Source organism: Phaenicophaeus curvirostris, chromosome 6, assembly GCF_032191515.1.
Source record: "Phaenicophaeus curvirostris isolate KB17595 chromosome 6, BPBGC_Pcur_1.0, whole genome shotgun sequence".
In the NCBI taxonomy this organism is placed as follows: Eukaryota; Metazoa; Chordata; class Aves; order Cuculiformes; family Cuculidae; genus Phaenicophaeus; species Phaenicophaeus curvirostris.
In genome coordinates this window covers 45,381,817-45,396,893 of record NC_091397.1, presented here as the reverse complement: position 1 = coordinate 45,396,893, position 15,077 = coordinate 45,381,817, and the positions used below count along the sequence as shown (strand labels likewise).

General features: G+C 36.3%; 1 protein-coding gene across 4 annotated transcripts in view; it reads left to right on the top strand.

Moving 5' to 3' along the window:
• Positions 1-14,747, top strand: part of SLC4A7 (solute carrier family 4 member 7) — an 89,950-nt gene extending 75,203 nt beyond the window's left edge. For all 4 annotated transcript variants that reach the window (XM_069860062.1, XM_069860064.1, XM_069860063.1 and 1 more), the window contains 11 exons: positions 132-237; positions 1,404-1,565; positions 2,473-2,586; positions 3,020-3,181; positions 3,440-3,691; positions 4,728-4,796; positions 5,242-5,415; positions 5,761-5,892; positions 6,639-6,736; positions 8,491-8,598; positions 10,319-14,747. In XM_069860062.1, the coding sequence (XP_069716163.1) occupies positions 132-237; positions 1,404-1,565; positions 2,473-2,586; positions 3,020-3,181; positions 3,440-3,691; positions 4,728-4,796; positions 5,242-5,415; positions 5,761-5,892; positions 6,639-6,736; positions 8,491-8,598; positions 10,319-10,400 (1,459 nt within the window). In that variant the 3' untranslated portion in view covers positions 10,401-14,747. The remainder of the gene's footprint in view (positions 1-131; positions 238-1,403; positions 1,566-2,472; positions 2,587-3,019; positions 3,182-3,439; positions 3,692-4,727; positions 4,797-5,241; positions 5,416-5,760; positions 5,893-6,638; positions 6,737-8,490; positions 8,599-10,318) is intronic.
• Positions 14,748-15,077: the final 330 nt, after the last annotated feature.

Here is a 15,077-nt window from a genome sequence, read left to right as displayed (position 1 = left end):
ACTGTTTCTTTCATAGAAGCCTGGGCTAAATGCTGGCTTAAACTCTTCAGGATTTTTAAAATTACAGCAAGTCACTGCGTTTTGACACATATGGCTTAAAAGCATGTAAATTATTCATTTCTATCCTTCAGGTGTGTGTGTTCTGAGCCTGAGAGACCCAGCAATGAAACTCTGAAGATGTGGACGGATTTAAATAAGTCTGCAGAAAATATAGCATGGAGTAACCTTACAGTTTCTGTGAGTATCTAAAAAGCCATGCATATATGTGTGTGTGTAAAAAAAAAAAACAACCAAAAAAAACCAAAAAACAAACCAAAAAACCAAAACCCACACAGTACCAATCTTGATTAATATTTTTCATCTGATCTCTTTCTTGATTTGAACATGGGCTGTTTTCTTTGAATTTTAGTTGTCTTTTATTCCTCCCCCAATGCTTTAAGCAGTCATTGCAGTGGTTTGGATGAGACCATGGTAGTAAGCGTTAATATCATAAATGACTGCTTGAGGTAGCCACTTTAATCCTGCTCGGAAGAGCAGTTGTCTTTCTGAAGCACAGATGAATATGATGAGGTTTGGGGAGGTGGCTTCCTTCAATTTCCTGGAAAGGATGAAAAAACATTTTTAGGTTGAAGAAATCTGTAATGAAAATGTGGTAGAAAACGCACTTCGTTAGTTTGTTAGACTTTGGTATAAAACTACAACAGACTCAAAAAAAAATTGGAAAAAAATAATTATTTGGAAAATTGAAGGTTAAAAGGAAAGGGTAAGTGCCCTTGAAGGAGTAGGCTTGAAAGCATTACCTTCTGAACTGGGTATTTCATAACTATGTAGGTGAAAGGAAGAAAAGTTGTCATGTGAAAATGATACTGAAGGTTTTTAGGAAGAAACAGTTTTACTAGTTAGTAGTTCCTTGGGTGGGATTCAGCTGTCTGAGTGCAATTGTCTACAGCCAATTTGCATACTCTGGCATCTGGTTTTCACGTAAATCTTGAGTGTTTTGGATCTGCTATAAAATTTGTGTTGTGTTTGCTACTTGCACGTGCCTGTTCTGGCCATCTTATGCTATTTAAAATGGCAGTAGATGTTTGTACGTGGGCTCTCTTTGTGTGTGAGCTTAGACATTCACACTAATAGTAGACACAGCAAAAATAGTGGTAAAGTTGCTTCTTCTTGGGTACCTCCCAGCATTCTGACATCCTGAAATAATCAGTGATATGTAGATATTGTGTTTCTTCTGGAATAGACCGCACACATTTTTGGTAGGATAAGGTAGTGATGAAGGAAAGAAAACCCTTTTTGGGATTTTGAACATTCTTGGATGTGGTTTGTATTGAAAGGATGCAAGTTAGGTTGAATGTACTAAAAGAATAAAACAGAAATGTAAGGAGTTTTTCTTTTTGCAGGAATGTTTAAAATTTCATGGTGTGTTTCGTGGATCAGCTTGTGGCCATCACGGACCATATATTCCAGATGTTCTCTTCTGGTCTGTCATATTATTCTTTACAACATTTTTCCTCTCCTCTTTCCTTAAGCAATTCAAGACCAAACGCTATTTCCCAACTAAGGTAATCCTAATTAGAGACTATTGCTATCTTGCGATAAATATGTTAGTATAACTTAGAGGTGTTGAATTTTTTATTTTGCTTCATAACTTCTTATGGAGCCATCTCTTTTAAGACAGAAAAAGAAATTTAAAACAGAAAATTAGCTTATAATTCCAGAAATGAAGACATTACAGTATATAAATTGGCTACTGAAAATTCAGCTTACTCTCTTGTGGTTGCAACAAAATTTTCTAAACATTAGAAGACCTAAACAGTCTGTCTCCCCACATTAATGGGCATTGCCAGGTATCATTTGAAGAGATAATATTGCTGCTGTTTCTCTCGCCTAGCCTCTGTACAGAACAATTGATTGCTTTTCTCGAACTGCTGGCCATGAAGGGTTCCGAGTGGTTCCTCATGGGATTACTATTTCTAATAGAGGCTAATATAGTGATTATCCTTGGACTAACTTAAACAACTTCTGCTAGCCAAAATTAAGTAGTTAGATCTTCTCTAAAACTCAGCTCATCCCTGCAACGTGTTCCTAATGTTTAATGAAGTCACCTTTGATAACCTGAATCTGTTGTAAATTATCCTTGTCCTGTCTACTAAAACATCAAATATATGAATATTGATTTCAGAAATTCATTGCTGTTATTGAATTAAGCCATAAGAGGCTAACTGTGTTGGCCCAGCCTCCCAGTAGAGTCAAGAGGACAGGAAGATGAGGAAGGAGCTATTTGAAGTAATTTGCTGCTTGCAGTAGATAATTTTAAATGAGATAATTGGATGAGCAGTTGTACAGAATATGTTCAGTGGTGTAATGTAATATAATATAAATAGATTTCATTGGGGGCAAAATAGTCTTTCTATACATGCAAATTGTAATTATTAAAAAAACAAGTTAAAACAAGTCTTTTCTTTATAGGTGCGTTCTACCATCAGTGACTTCGCAGTATTTCTGACCATAGTTATCATGGTCTTGATTGACTATCTTGTAGGAGTACCTTCTCCTAAACTTCATGTTCCAGAGAAATTTGAAGTAAGAAATAAAATCTTTGAAAAAACGTAACTTTTTAAATGCCTGTAGTTTCATAGACAGTAGAACAGTGGAATTGTATGGAAACAGAAATTTATCTTCTTTCTTTACAATGTAGTTGATGAAATAATCTCCCTTTTCTGTTTTGGATGCGTGTCTTATCTGACAGAAGAAATCATGCTTTATATTGGATCACTGAAAAAGAAGCATTCTTTTGTGAAAATGTGCAGAAATGAAGGAGTGGGATGGATTTGTTCTAATTTTTTCTATAAAAATGTCACATTCACATGTAACGGCAAAATCAGTCTTTGGGTCAAAGCTTTTGACAAAATGTAAACACATATTTACAAGACTGTTCATTGTAGCTCTTTGTAGCAATAAAATGTGGATTTTATCTTAGTCGCTTAATTCTTATCATTAATGTTTGGCTTTTCAGCCCACTCGTAAAGACCGGGGATGGTTCATAGATCCTCTTGGAAGCAATCCTTGGTGGACACTCTTGGTATCTGCTGTTCCTGCTCTACTCTGTACCATTCTCATTTTCATGGATCAACAAATAACAGCTGTTATTATAAACAGGAAAGAGCATAAGCTGAAGGTAAAAATAATTTTCACAAAACTCTACTGTCTTGTAAGTCAAATTTATTTTAGATCAGATTAATTCTGCAAGTCTGTGAAACATTGCAAACAGTTATTATACAATGTATACATTGACTAATAAAGAACAAATATAATTTTGTTGACACTCTCAAAGTATCTGACTTTCATAGTTATCTGTTCTTTACCAGCTAAGATACAAGTATGTTATTGTATCAATAGAAAGTTTATCAAATTATTTGTTTGCTTAATTTTACAGAAAGGCTGTGGTTATCATCTTGATCTGCTCATGGTTGGTGTTATGTTGGGGATATGTTCTATTATGGGCTTACCATGGTTTGTTGCTGCAACTGTCCTGTCTATAAGTCATGTTAATAGCCTGAAAGTTGAATCTGAGTGTTCAGCACCAGGAGAGCAACCAAAGTTTTTGGGAATCCGGGAGCAACGAGTGACAGGATTGATGATTTTTGTCCTGATGGGGCTGTCGGTGTTCATGACCTCTGTATTAAAGGTAAAAGACAGTTTTTTCCAAAACACTTGTATTTTGTTTCTGCATTTGATATTGTGATTTAGCATTTCATAGTATTAGCAAGCTTTATTATGTTCAGCAAAATGTGGCTGGACTCATTCTCAAATTGCCTTTTTAATAACAGATGTTAGTTGAATAGAAAAGATGGGGGCACATGTAAGAAAATTAAATCTAAGCAAACTACAAATGTAATTAATAGTGAAGAAAGCAACCTTGGTCTGTTACCAGTTTTTCTTGCTAGCTATTTTTCACTTTCTCAAGTCTATCTTACCTAAACCAGTTCTTCTGTAGTTTTTATGTGTGGAGGAGAGTGTGATAGAGATCCAAAGCTACTTGACTGGAAGTATCTCAGTCTTGATAGCAGCAGTTATTATTCATATTTTGAGTTGCACGTTGGCTGTCCTTTACTCTGGAATTTCCTGAATTCAGGAGCAAAGAAAGCTTTGCATGCTTTGTGTAGACTGCACAGGTTTTTGATGCAAGTGCTTCTGAAATCAGTGTATGACTTCATTATCTTAGTAAGCTTTAAATTGAGCAAGAATTAAAAAAAAAAAAGGGGCAAACCTGAATAATTAGCAATTTTTGTAGCTCAGTAGGTATAGGGTTTTTTGTTTCATGTGCTCCAGAAATGCAAGATTGGTCATCAAAAGTAAAACTTCATATGGCAGTTTCATGAAGTTGGTAGTTTGAATGTAGTTCCTATCAGATAGCAATGTAAAGCAGCATACTTAGTGTTAATAGAAATCTTGGTTGCAACTTGGAAAACTGGATGAGTGGGCAGTCAAGACTGAACTACTTTTTTAGTCCTGGTGGATAGCCTTGTTAGCACTAGATTATTTTTTTTTTTTTTTTTACTGCTCAATGATGCATATATATTCTCTGTAAATAGGGAGCCTAGTCTTTTACAAATTTCAGTAAATGTAAAGTAAAAAATAACTTGGTCTATGTCTTCCTCTGGCTGTTATGTTATGCCATATTAATTCCACAAGTAACCATATGGGCGTTCTTTCCTCCCCAGTTTATTCCAATGCCAGTTTTGTATGGTGTCTTTCTTTACATGGGAGTATCTTCATTAAAAGGCATTCAGGTAAAGTCTGATTATAATGAGCAACTTTATTTTTGTTTAACATTAAGTGAAAAGGAAACTAACAAGTTACTTCATGTGAGTAACAACTACTTAGCCCATATTGCCTAAGTAGTGTGTGGGATAATTTTCTGAGGATCGTGTTCAGGTCTTACTGTGTTGTGCCTTCACTTCTCAGTTCTTTTGCACTTATTCTTTCGGTAATGCAGCTGACTAACATATTTTCAGAAATATTCTGAGGTTTTGTAGTAGTAATGAGAGGTGGGGGGAAAAAAACACCAACAAAACAGAATAGCCCCCAACCCTACCCACTTGAAATGTTCAATGCCCTTCATTAGTTTTTTATCTGGTGTTAACTTAATGTTTCTGGCGTCCCCTAAAAACATTTATTTTCTTCTGGAGAGGAAGAAATTAATTAGCTAAAGGATGATTTTATTTTTCAATGCAGTTTTTTGACCGTATAAAACTGTTTGGAATGCCTGCCAAACATCAACCTGACCTGATTTATCTACGTTATGTGCCACTCTGGAAGGTCCATATCTTTACAGTTGTTCAGCTCACTTGTCTAGTTCTGTTGTGGGTGATTAAAGCCTCTGCAGCTGCTGTTGTTTTCCCTATGATGGTAAGTTATCTATTTGTTTACAAGTTAATAATTTTCCAAGAGTACGTGCATCATCCAGCATCCCTTCAGAAAGAATTTGCTTCCTTAAGAAAGAAAGGATTGCTTAAGAAACGAGAACCCATAATACAATTTGTTAGCTTTTAAAACACAATGACTTTTCATATCCTCAAAATAAGCAATTCAGTTTTGAATAGCTATTGAAAGTGGAAATTAACTTTGTGAGATAAAGCTGGTAGTACAAAGAAAGGCTTCAATTGAAGATTCTCAATGTACTTGAAGTGTGTGTGCATTTTTGTTCGTTTAAATAGTTTAATATAAATGATGCCATTTTCTGGTTGCCTGCAGGTTCTAGCATTAGTGTTCATTCGCAAGCTCATGGATTTATGTTTCACCAAAAGAGAGCTTAGCTGGCTTGATGATCTTATGCCTGAAAGTAAAAAGAAGAAAGAAGATGACAAGAAGAAAAAAGAGAAAGCAGTAAGTGTGACAACAGCCAAACGAAGTATGTTGTAAATTACTAGAAAATACTCAGTGAGACCTAAAAGAATTGTATGCCTGAGTGCATGACCTGTTGTACCAAATGTACAACTGAAAATTCTTTACTAATGAAATTGAATGCTAGAGGAACTATTCTGACAACTATATTAAGGAAAGTCACTGTTTCAATGATGCTATTACCATCTATGACTCTTATTTGTGATTAAAATTAGCAAGGAAAGTGAAAAGAAGCAAGTTTTGGCACGAAATGTTGTTTACTTTGTCTTTCATCAAGCTAGAAGGTGGTTATGGATAGGAGAGAAAAGCAATGCAGTAGGAATCTTTACCCTGCTTAAATTAATTACAAAGCTGTTTGTTGTATCAGCAACATTCTGCTTGTGCATATGTGCAGAGCTGTAGTCAAAAGCAACTGCTATAGATAATCAGCTGTTACAGATAATATAGTAATATATCTTGTATAAGTTGTCCATAAAATCTTACTTAACTGTATACCAGCCACTTGAATTCCTAAGAAAATTTGTTATGCCTTCCTTTGCCACTCTCTCGTCTGTCCTACCTGGATAAAACACTTCTAAGAAAGGTCTTAAACTATATCTCCTGCAATCAGTTCCAGTACCTACAGGGAAACACCCCTTAACCCTATAAAAATCAACTGCGGGCATGAGATACCACTTGGATTTCTGCTGCATGAGTAATTTTATTAACTTTTTACCTTGAATTCACAGGAAGCAGAGAGAATGCTTCGCACCGGGGACAATGAAAGCATACATCTTGCATATGGAGAAGCAAATTTGGATTTTCCCGTAAAAACCCTAAAATACAGGTATAATAAAATGTTGATATTTTAAGAGTTTTTATTTCACATGCTATTTTTTGCTTAATATTAAGTTGTTGCATGTGTCAAATTACATTCATTTTTTTCCCAAGCTTTTAACTCAGCCATGATTAGGAAGTATGAAGATATATTTCATGATGCTAAAGTAGCGTTTTTATGTTGCATTGTTCTTTAAAACTGCATCTTAATTATAAATTTACATGACCGTCTTGAACAGATCACATGACTCAGTTTCGACCAGCTGTACTCAAGTTGGAGAAGCTTCCTTGGTCAGTTTTTGTGGAACACGTGTGTGTTACTGTGCATGAAATCCTGAGTATTAAGCAACTAATAGCATCAGTTGAGCCGTGTGTTTACCAGCCACTTGGATTTTTCAGAAAAAGCTTTAAGTGTGCAGTTCTTTGATGGTTTATTTAAGTGAGGGCTGAAGACTAATTTTTGTGATATAAATATACTTTTTACAGGTAGCCATTTTTATGTTAAAAAGCCATTTTCTGAAGATAACTATGAGAACAGGGTTACTGGATCTTTTCCAGAAAGGGAAGTGCTGGAATTTCTCCGATGGAAAGGTCCTTCAGCACTGGAAGGCATTTTGTCTCTGTATATATCTCCCTTACAGGGGATGTTCTTCAGCTTAGTTGTCAAACAGTCTACAACTGTTCAACACGCCCAGAGGATGTGACAGAAAAATTTTTGCCTCTCTAATATGACAGATTCCTTGGTTAAACATTGGCTTAGCTATGGACGTAGGGAAGTAAGACATCACCCTGATCCAAGCTGGGAGTAGGCAAAGTTTTGTATTAGACGGATATTTGTGCCGATTATTGTTGTCTATGCTAAGAGCAGGTTTGATCAGACTATAGCAATGCTAAATGCTGAAGCTTTTTTTAAAAAATACTTGAGTTGCTAATTGCTGTCACAGTAGAACTATGATTTCATCAACTGTGTGCATGTGTATTTACATCTCACTGTCTTGCATTTTGTGGAGGTTGCTGAGGAAAAATAGCTTTGAATGATTTCTATGCAATTTGAAGAACTCCTACAGATACCTTGGGGTAGGTTCTGAAGTATGGAACAGAATAGAAAACATATCTACATGCAACATCTAAGTCTGCTGTACTTAAAAATGTGTGGAGGGCTAAGGGGGAAAGAGGTTTTGGAAGTTTACCATCTGTGAGGGTGAACTTCTCTTTTACATGATTTGGGACAGTGGTGGCAGAATATCCTTGAAAAATGTCTAGTAAGGTTCTGCAGGAAAGAAATTAACTTTAAATGTGTCTAGATATTTGGGACTTATAGATTTTGACTAGTTCTAAATCTCAACTGAGTTACTAGTTTCAGAATTTTATTTATCTCTGCTCTTTTGCCTTTAATTATTTCCTGGAAGCAACTTAAAATAATTCTGATTTATGAAAGCCTTAGCAGAACAACATGATTTCTGAGCGTGCAAAATTGTTTTCTGAAGTCACAGGTAATTTTGAAATGAGATGTCTTTCCAATGCTCTCAATGTCTTAGTGATATCTGTGTGATAAAGTGTTTTAAGATGCTGTGTGATTAAGGCGGCACTAGTGAGTTAAATTTTCAAATTTTTGTTTAAATACCTTTGTAAGAGAGGAACTCAACTTGTGGCTGTGTAAATATTGAAAGAAGGCACAACTGATGTAAATGAAGTGTGATGATGATAAATATAATGCTGTTGGAAAGTACTGAACACTAACCAGAAAGTATGTTTGTTCTTTAGTGTTGATCCCTCAGTTGTAAACATATCAGACGAAATGGCCAAAACTGCACAGTGGAAGGCTCTTGCCATGAGTACTGAGAATGCCAAAGTAACCAGAGCTAACCTGAGGTAGCTATAATTACTCACGCGTTTCCTAACTATGGTCTGATGTTTAGGAGTTAATAGCTGTACTTCTATGTTTTGAAATGTATCTGAAAAAAATGAGCATACATGGTTTCTGAACCTGAAATGACTTTTTACTTTTGAGGAACTAAAGCTTAATTTTTGCTCTTTACACTGAAGTTAAACTCTAAGGAATTCAATTATTTTTATTAAATGTATTATTACAATTTTACACTTCCTCTTTACTTGCTTAATACAATTGTATGCTACTCTGATGGGCTTAGGGTTTCTAAAAGCTTTATTAGAGTATATAAGAGCATGGGAATCCTGAACACCACAAGTGCCAGTGGGAATAGAAGGTGAGTCCAGCACTTTCATTGTTGCTTTATGCTGCGCGAGAGTCTGCCCCCAGTTTTTGTGGGTAGGTTGGTTTGGTTTTCCCTCAGCTCATTTTTAACCTCTGAAAATTAAATCTGGTTTAAATAGTCTTCACTGGATATGAAACATACTCAGATGAAATACTGGACAGGTTAGGAGTCCTCAGTGCTATGAACCGCCTCCTCAGTCAGCTCTCAATCAAATGGGAACACCTGTATGCAATGCATCGTTCTGCTCTTCCATCCTGGTTTCTTCCTTGTCTGGCTGAATCTATCAGGGGATACAAACCAAATCCTGAGTATTCATATAGAATACCCACAGCTTCCTGAAAGGCTTGCAATTTACAGGGACTGATATCTGTGGACTGTTCCATCACAGTGCAACTATTGCTTAGTAGATATTTTTTTTTGTTGGGAAAGGGCAAATTGGCTTGTTTGACTTGAAAGACTAAACTTATTCCATCCTGCTGTCTGTACATGCATCTTCTTTCGCTTAACAGATTTGGCTGGGAGGGAGCAAAGGAAAACAGGTTCCAGAGATATGAGATTGTCAAGTTTTGTGTAAAGTTACAACTTGATGGAAGAGTTGTGGGGGAAGCATTGAAGCATTCAACCTAATTGTCCAAGTTGTTGGGTGCTGTTTAGCTTGCATCATGGAAACATCATTAGTGACTGGCCACTTAGCATTTATATCTATTTATTCACCGTATGCATTGCTCCAAACTAGGCATGGAAGTAAGCTGTGTCCTTTGGAATTGGAAGTGACATGTGTGGGTTGGCATTATTTCTTAAAAATCTTACCTTATTTTAAATTTTTTTTTCCTTTGTTTGTCTTTCCTGAACTGATCCGGGTTCCTTTTTCTTTCTGTCTTCACAATTTCTCATATTTTTATAGACTCTGTGGAGTGCAGGCACACTGATGTTTTCTAGGGAATTCGAGGATGTTTCTCTTTCCATGAATTTCTTAATACTTTAAGCAGCATTAATAATACATGTTATGTATTTTTGAGTATTTTAGCTAGACTGTTTTGTGGGTTTTCGTGGGTTTTTTATTTTGTTTTTTCAAAAGATGTTTCACAAAACAATTTAAAATCAATAAAGAGTTATTCAAATTATTATTTAAACTATTTAAAATCAATAAAAGCCTTGGGACTGGAAATTCTCTCTTTAAGCTTGTACTGTTCCTGTGAATACTATTTAACAAGTACTAGAATGTAGTAGAAATGCATTATCGTAAAAGTATCCTTACACTAATACTTTCACCGATCATCGTTAAGTATTAAACGTTTGAAAGTTAACCATTACTAACATGAACCAAACCTTACATTTTCCTCTTTGCTTTCGAACAGCCCTGAAAAACCGGAAAGTGTGAAAATAAATGTGGAAGATTCATCGGTTGTGAAATACGTGGATGCTGAAACGTCTTTATAGAAGTGAAGGGGAAATGCGTGTATTTGTGTGTGTGTATATATCACTGCAGGTTGTTGTACCATTGAAGTGTGATCCAGTTTAAGGAGCGACATGTATTTAATTCTGCCATTGTTTTAGGGCACTGTAGATATGCTTACATAATGAGAAGGTTTTCCTTCGAATAAGAGGAACGGTAATCACACTTCAGCTATTTATTTTATTGAAAATTTTATTTTCATTTTTAAATAGGAAGATTGTAATGATCGCATATTATTTTCAATAATCAATATGTGCATAAAAGTTAGATCAGCTTTTGCTGACAATTACTGGTCCACGTTGCTTAAAATTTTGCAGTACCTCTGTTTATAATATGTGCTACAGAAGTTTGTTTTCCATGCAGGCAATTACTGTTTGTTTTTGAAGGGTATAATTTTTTGGTGACTTCATAGAACAAATATTAATGCGCTGTTAACAAGAACTACTGTCTTTTATGTTTCCGCTACATACTAGTGTTTTCTGGATTCTGTCTCTCCTGTTTTACCGAAAAGCCACCTAGAGCCCTAAGTCAGGTGGCTAGTTAATCCTTAAAATGCAGATAAATTCCCTATTCTGCTACTTTTTTCCCCCCATTAATTTTAAATTCACTCTTGACGTTTCATTATTGTTCAGTAGCAGCATGAATGCAGTAATTGTAGTTATGGTCCCAAGTCAGTATTTTCAATTCTGGACACTCCATGTTTACACAATATAAATTAGATTTATAGAAGCAATTAGGTCTACAGGAAGCTATACATACTTACCACGCTATTACTTTTGAATTCTTTCGTTCCCATTTACTGAAACTTTAGAGTATTTCATGTCCACATCGAATATATTTCTCGCTTAATTATTTTTTAAATTTACTGTGTATTTGATTAAATTAGATGTAGTTTAATTCTGTAGTAGGTTTATGATCAGTATTATTTTATGGATTACAAATTGCTTGTGATATTTGTGTGTACAGTTCTGATCCTCTTCATTGTAAAGGGCATATATGATAGCACACCAACTTATTTTAAAACATTTTATTTATTTTAATTAGTATAAATTTTTATCATGTAAAATGAATTTAAAAGTAAATATTCATTTATTAAAGTAAATGGGATTTGGGGGGGGCTTACTGATAAAGATGCAGTCAGTGCGTTTATTTTACTTACCTATTCAAGTTCTAGTGTTTAGCATCATAATATTTGAAATTACAAGAATTTTATGTATAAAAAAAAATCTTGATCACTTACCTACACGGTTTCCTTTTTCTTTTTTCTTTACACCTTAATTTTTTTGGCTTTAATTTTTGAAATTCTCTCTTTACACTCTGAATTGCCACCAGCCCTTTCTGAATGTGTTACGTTGGCTTTAATTAGAATATCTGCTCATTTAAAATTAGAAGATGCTGTTTGCTTAATTCTGCTTTTGGCAAAGCTGGGAGTTTTACCATGGACCATGTGGCAAAGTTCTCAGCAACTGCAAAAGTAGCTGATTCTGGAGGATGCAGAGTCCATCCGGACAGTATCATCTGAGGCAGAATTTCAGTGCTCTTCAGCCAAGTGTTGCTTGGAGAGAAGATAATTGTATATTACGAAAATAAAGTAATATGTGGGAATAAATAGAAACATTTTAAAATAGCATTTAAGTTACATGGACTGTTACAATTCCCTTTAAATGTAATGTAATTAAATTATGTTTTTATTATTTCCTTTTTTTTATTTGCCTGAATTGAGAGAAGACAGTTTAACAAAAGCAAATCATAGCATACAGCAATATGAATAATGCTGTCCAAACTCTCTTGACAAAAGTCAGTGGCAAAGCAAGTGATGTTTGTGTTACCAATTTGATAAATCCTATCTAATGACCTGTGTACATGCTCCTTTATTCTTAGGTAACAGTGTAGCTTGTGCCTTAGCTTGAGTATGTGCTCTTTCAGAAAATGCCCGTGTTTTCCCTCTAGTCAAACTGAGATACAGTGAAACTATAGCAGATGGTTTCCCAATACCGTCTGCATTATTTAAAGAAAAACAATAAGTACATATCTGCACCTCAGTTATTGACTACTAAGTAGCTCTTGCTAAATCAAAGAGGGAAGATATGTCAGTTTACATGGCATTATCCACAATACAGTACTTTTTGTACTAGTCCTTCTGGTAGTATTTTACACTTTGTTCTCAGTTCTATGACAATTTCCAAAGACCAAAAAAATTCTTATAAACCTCTTGGATTTTTAATTCTTTAATGCTGGAAGTCAGGGTTCCTTGGTGCTGCACATCTTCTGCCTAGCTTCTACTTCAGAAGGGTTAAGTTTTGTTTAATATTACAGGAAGTGGGTATTTTTCTGGTAGAGCTGAAGGGAAACAAAACCAAAGCCCCACAAATCTAATTACAGTATTTATTTAATTTTAATTGTGTAGACATCTTAATTGGTGCCAGGAATACCATGACTTGCGAAGCAGTTTACCATGACCTTTAGTTCCAGTGTTCTGGTCAGTAGCATGTTATGATTGCACATTTTTTCCCCCATAAAAATAGAAGATCTAGTATTAAGTGCATAAAACCCCATCGATAATCTATGGTTAAGGGATTTGCTGCTCTTTTTTACACCTTCTTGGCTTTAAAATCACACATAGTATTAAAGTAAAATGGCCATGGATGTGGTTAACTCTTATGTAGATATATATTTTGCCTTAACAGATGCAAAAGAGCAGTGAGAATTGCTGTGCACTGAGGTTTTTTTCATAGGGGTTAAGCCCTGTAAAAACTACGCCAATATATTTCCATTCCAACAGTTAGAGGAAAATAAACAGCCCTGCACTTTTTTTAGTTGCCTTGGTTTCCCGGAATGGAGCTTAGTGCTACTGTGTATCTGGCTGCAGAGCCACCTCAGGAAGTCCCTCCTTTCCCCTCCTCCCCTCCTTCTTCCCTTTGTTTCCATTCTTTTTCCTTTTTCTAATTTATTTATAAATATGAATGTTTACATAAAGTATAGGTCTTAATTTTGACCACTCCATTTAAATTATCATCTAAAATATTTCAGTTACAATACAGTGTCATGTTTAAATTATATTCTACACAACTCATTCTTAGTATTGTCACATGTATTACAATGACACACTTTTCATTCTGTTTACATATGCCCAAATTAAATATACTTTCTTCCTAGATTATTTGTGCAGCTGTAACATAAGGTTATTCAGTGAAATGTTCCAAATTGCCAAGTTTGTCATCATAAAACCCACTGGGGTAGGATTTGGTGCCCTAGTGTGTTTTTTTTTTTTTTCAACTTGATGTCTTGGCCATTTTTGGTTTTTTTATGTGTTTAATGAAAGTTCTCCCAGGACTTCACCATTTGCTTCACCTGCATCTCTGGCTTTACGTGGTAGCTTCTGGATTTGTGCCCTTTGCAAAGGCAGTTTCGACAGGCTCTAAAATACATCTGCAACAAACAGGTGGTGTGTGGTGTAGCCTGCACCGCTTTAAAGGGTTGTCTTGTACATAGGTTCTGTAAATCCCAGGTTCATGATTTTCAGCTCACAGCTGTAGCCTGTTAGATGAGTGCCGCAATGATTTTAGTTTTTGCTTTCTGTTAGTAGTAATGTTTTAATTACTCATCTAGGGCAAGTTGATTATCAAGTACAGTAAAAGTGTGTGAAATACTTTGTTCATACCAACAGTAATTTATTTTACAGCAAGTTTCAAGACTAGAGGCGCACGGCTTTGACTCGGCGTAAAAGTAGTGCTATAAATAAAGCAAATTGCTTCGTAATTTTAAGTTGATTTTATTTTGTAATGTTTTTAGTGAAAACTTATAAGACTTCTTAGTTGATGTTGAACTTAATCTAAAGACACTTTCATATCGAATTTATCTGTTGGTGTTTATTTGGAATGACGACTGAGTTTGAAAATCAGTACTTTTCTAAGTGTTTTTATCGGCGAGACACGTGGTTTGTAATATTTTCCTTTCTGTTGTTGCTGATACTCGGGTGCAGAGGCGTCTTCCAGAGCTCGGGCATCTCCGGCCGCACCGCGGGTTTGATTTTAATCCTGATTATTTGCAATGCGATTACATACTGTACGGTTCGAATTTTTTTTATGACCGCTTTTCTAATGAAGCGACGTTTTCTTACTTTATAACCCAAAGCAAATGAGGACGTTATTCCAAACTCGGAACCCATCTTCGGTTTATACAGAACCCCCCCCCCCCCCCCGCTCTCAGACTTTGTCTTTAACGTGACAGATCCCGCCTTTCGTCGTTTTCATCGCCCCTGGAATAAAATTATCTTTTGTAACGTTTCAGAAAGTCGCTGAAAGTTTAATAAATCTCTACCGAGCGCTGTACCGGCTGCGTGTCCTTTGCCCGGCGGGGGAGGCGCCGCGTCCCCGTGCCCAGGGCGACGGCGGCGAGCGCGGCGGGTCCCGCAGGTGGGGGGGGAGCGGGGTTCGGGGAGGGGGGGTGGGGGTCGGGAGGGAATTAAAGCCGCGGGCAGGGGCGCCTCCCGCTGAATCGGGCTGCGCGAAGGCCCCTCCGACCCGGCTTTGAGCGCTTCGGGGGGAGGGGGCAGCGTGTTCGGTGCTGGGCGAGGGGAGCTGGAGGGGCTGGATGGGGGGCGCTGAGGGATGGGGTTTAGCGGGGCAGCGCTACAGGCTCGGGGAGAGCGGCTGGGAAGG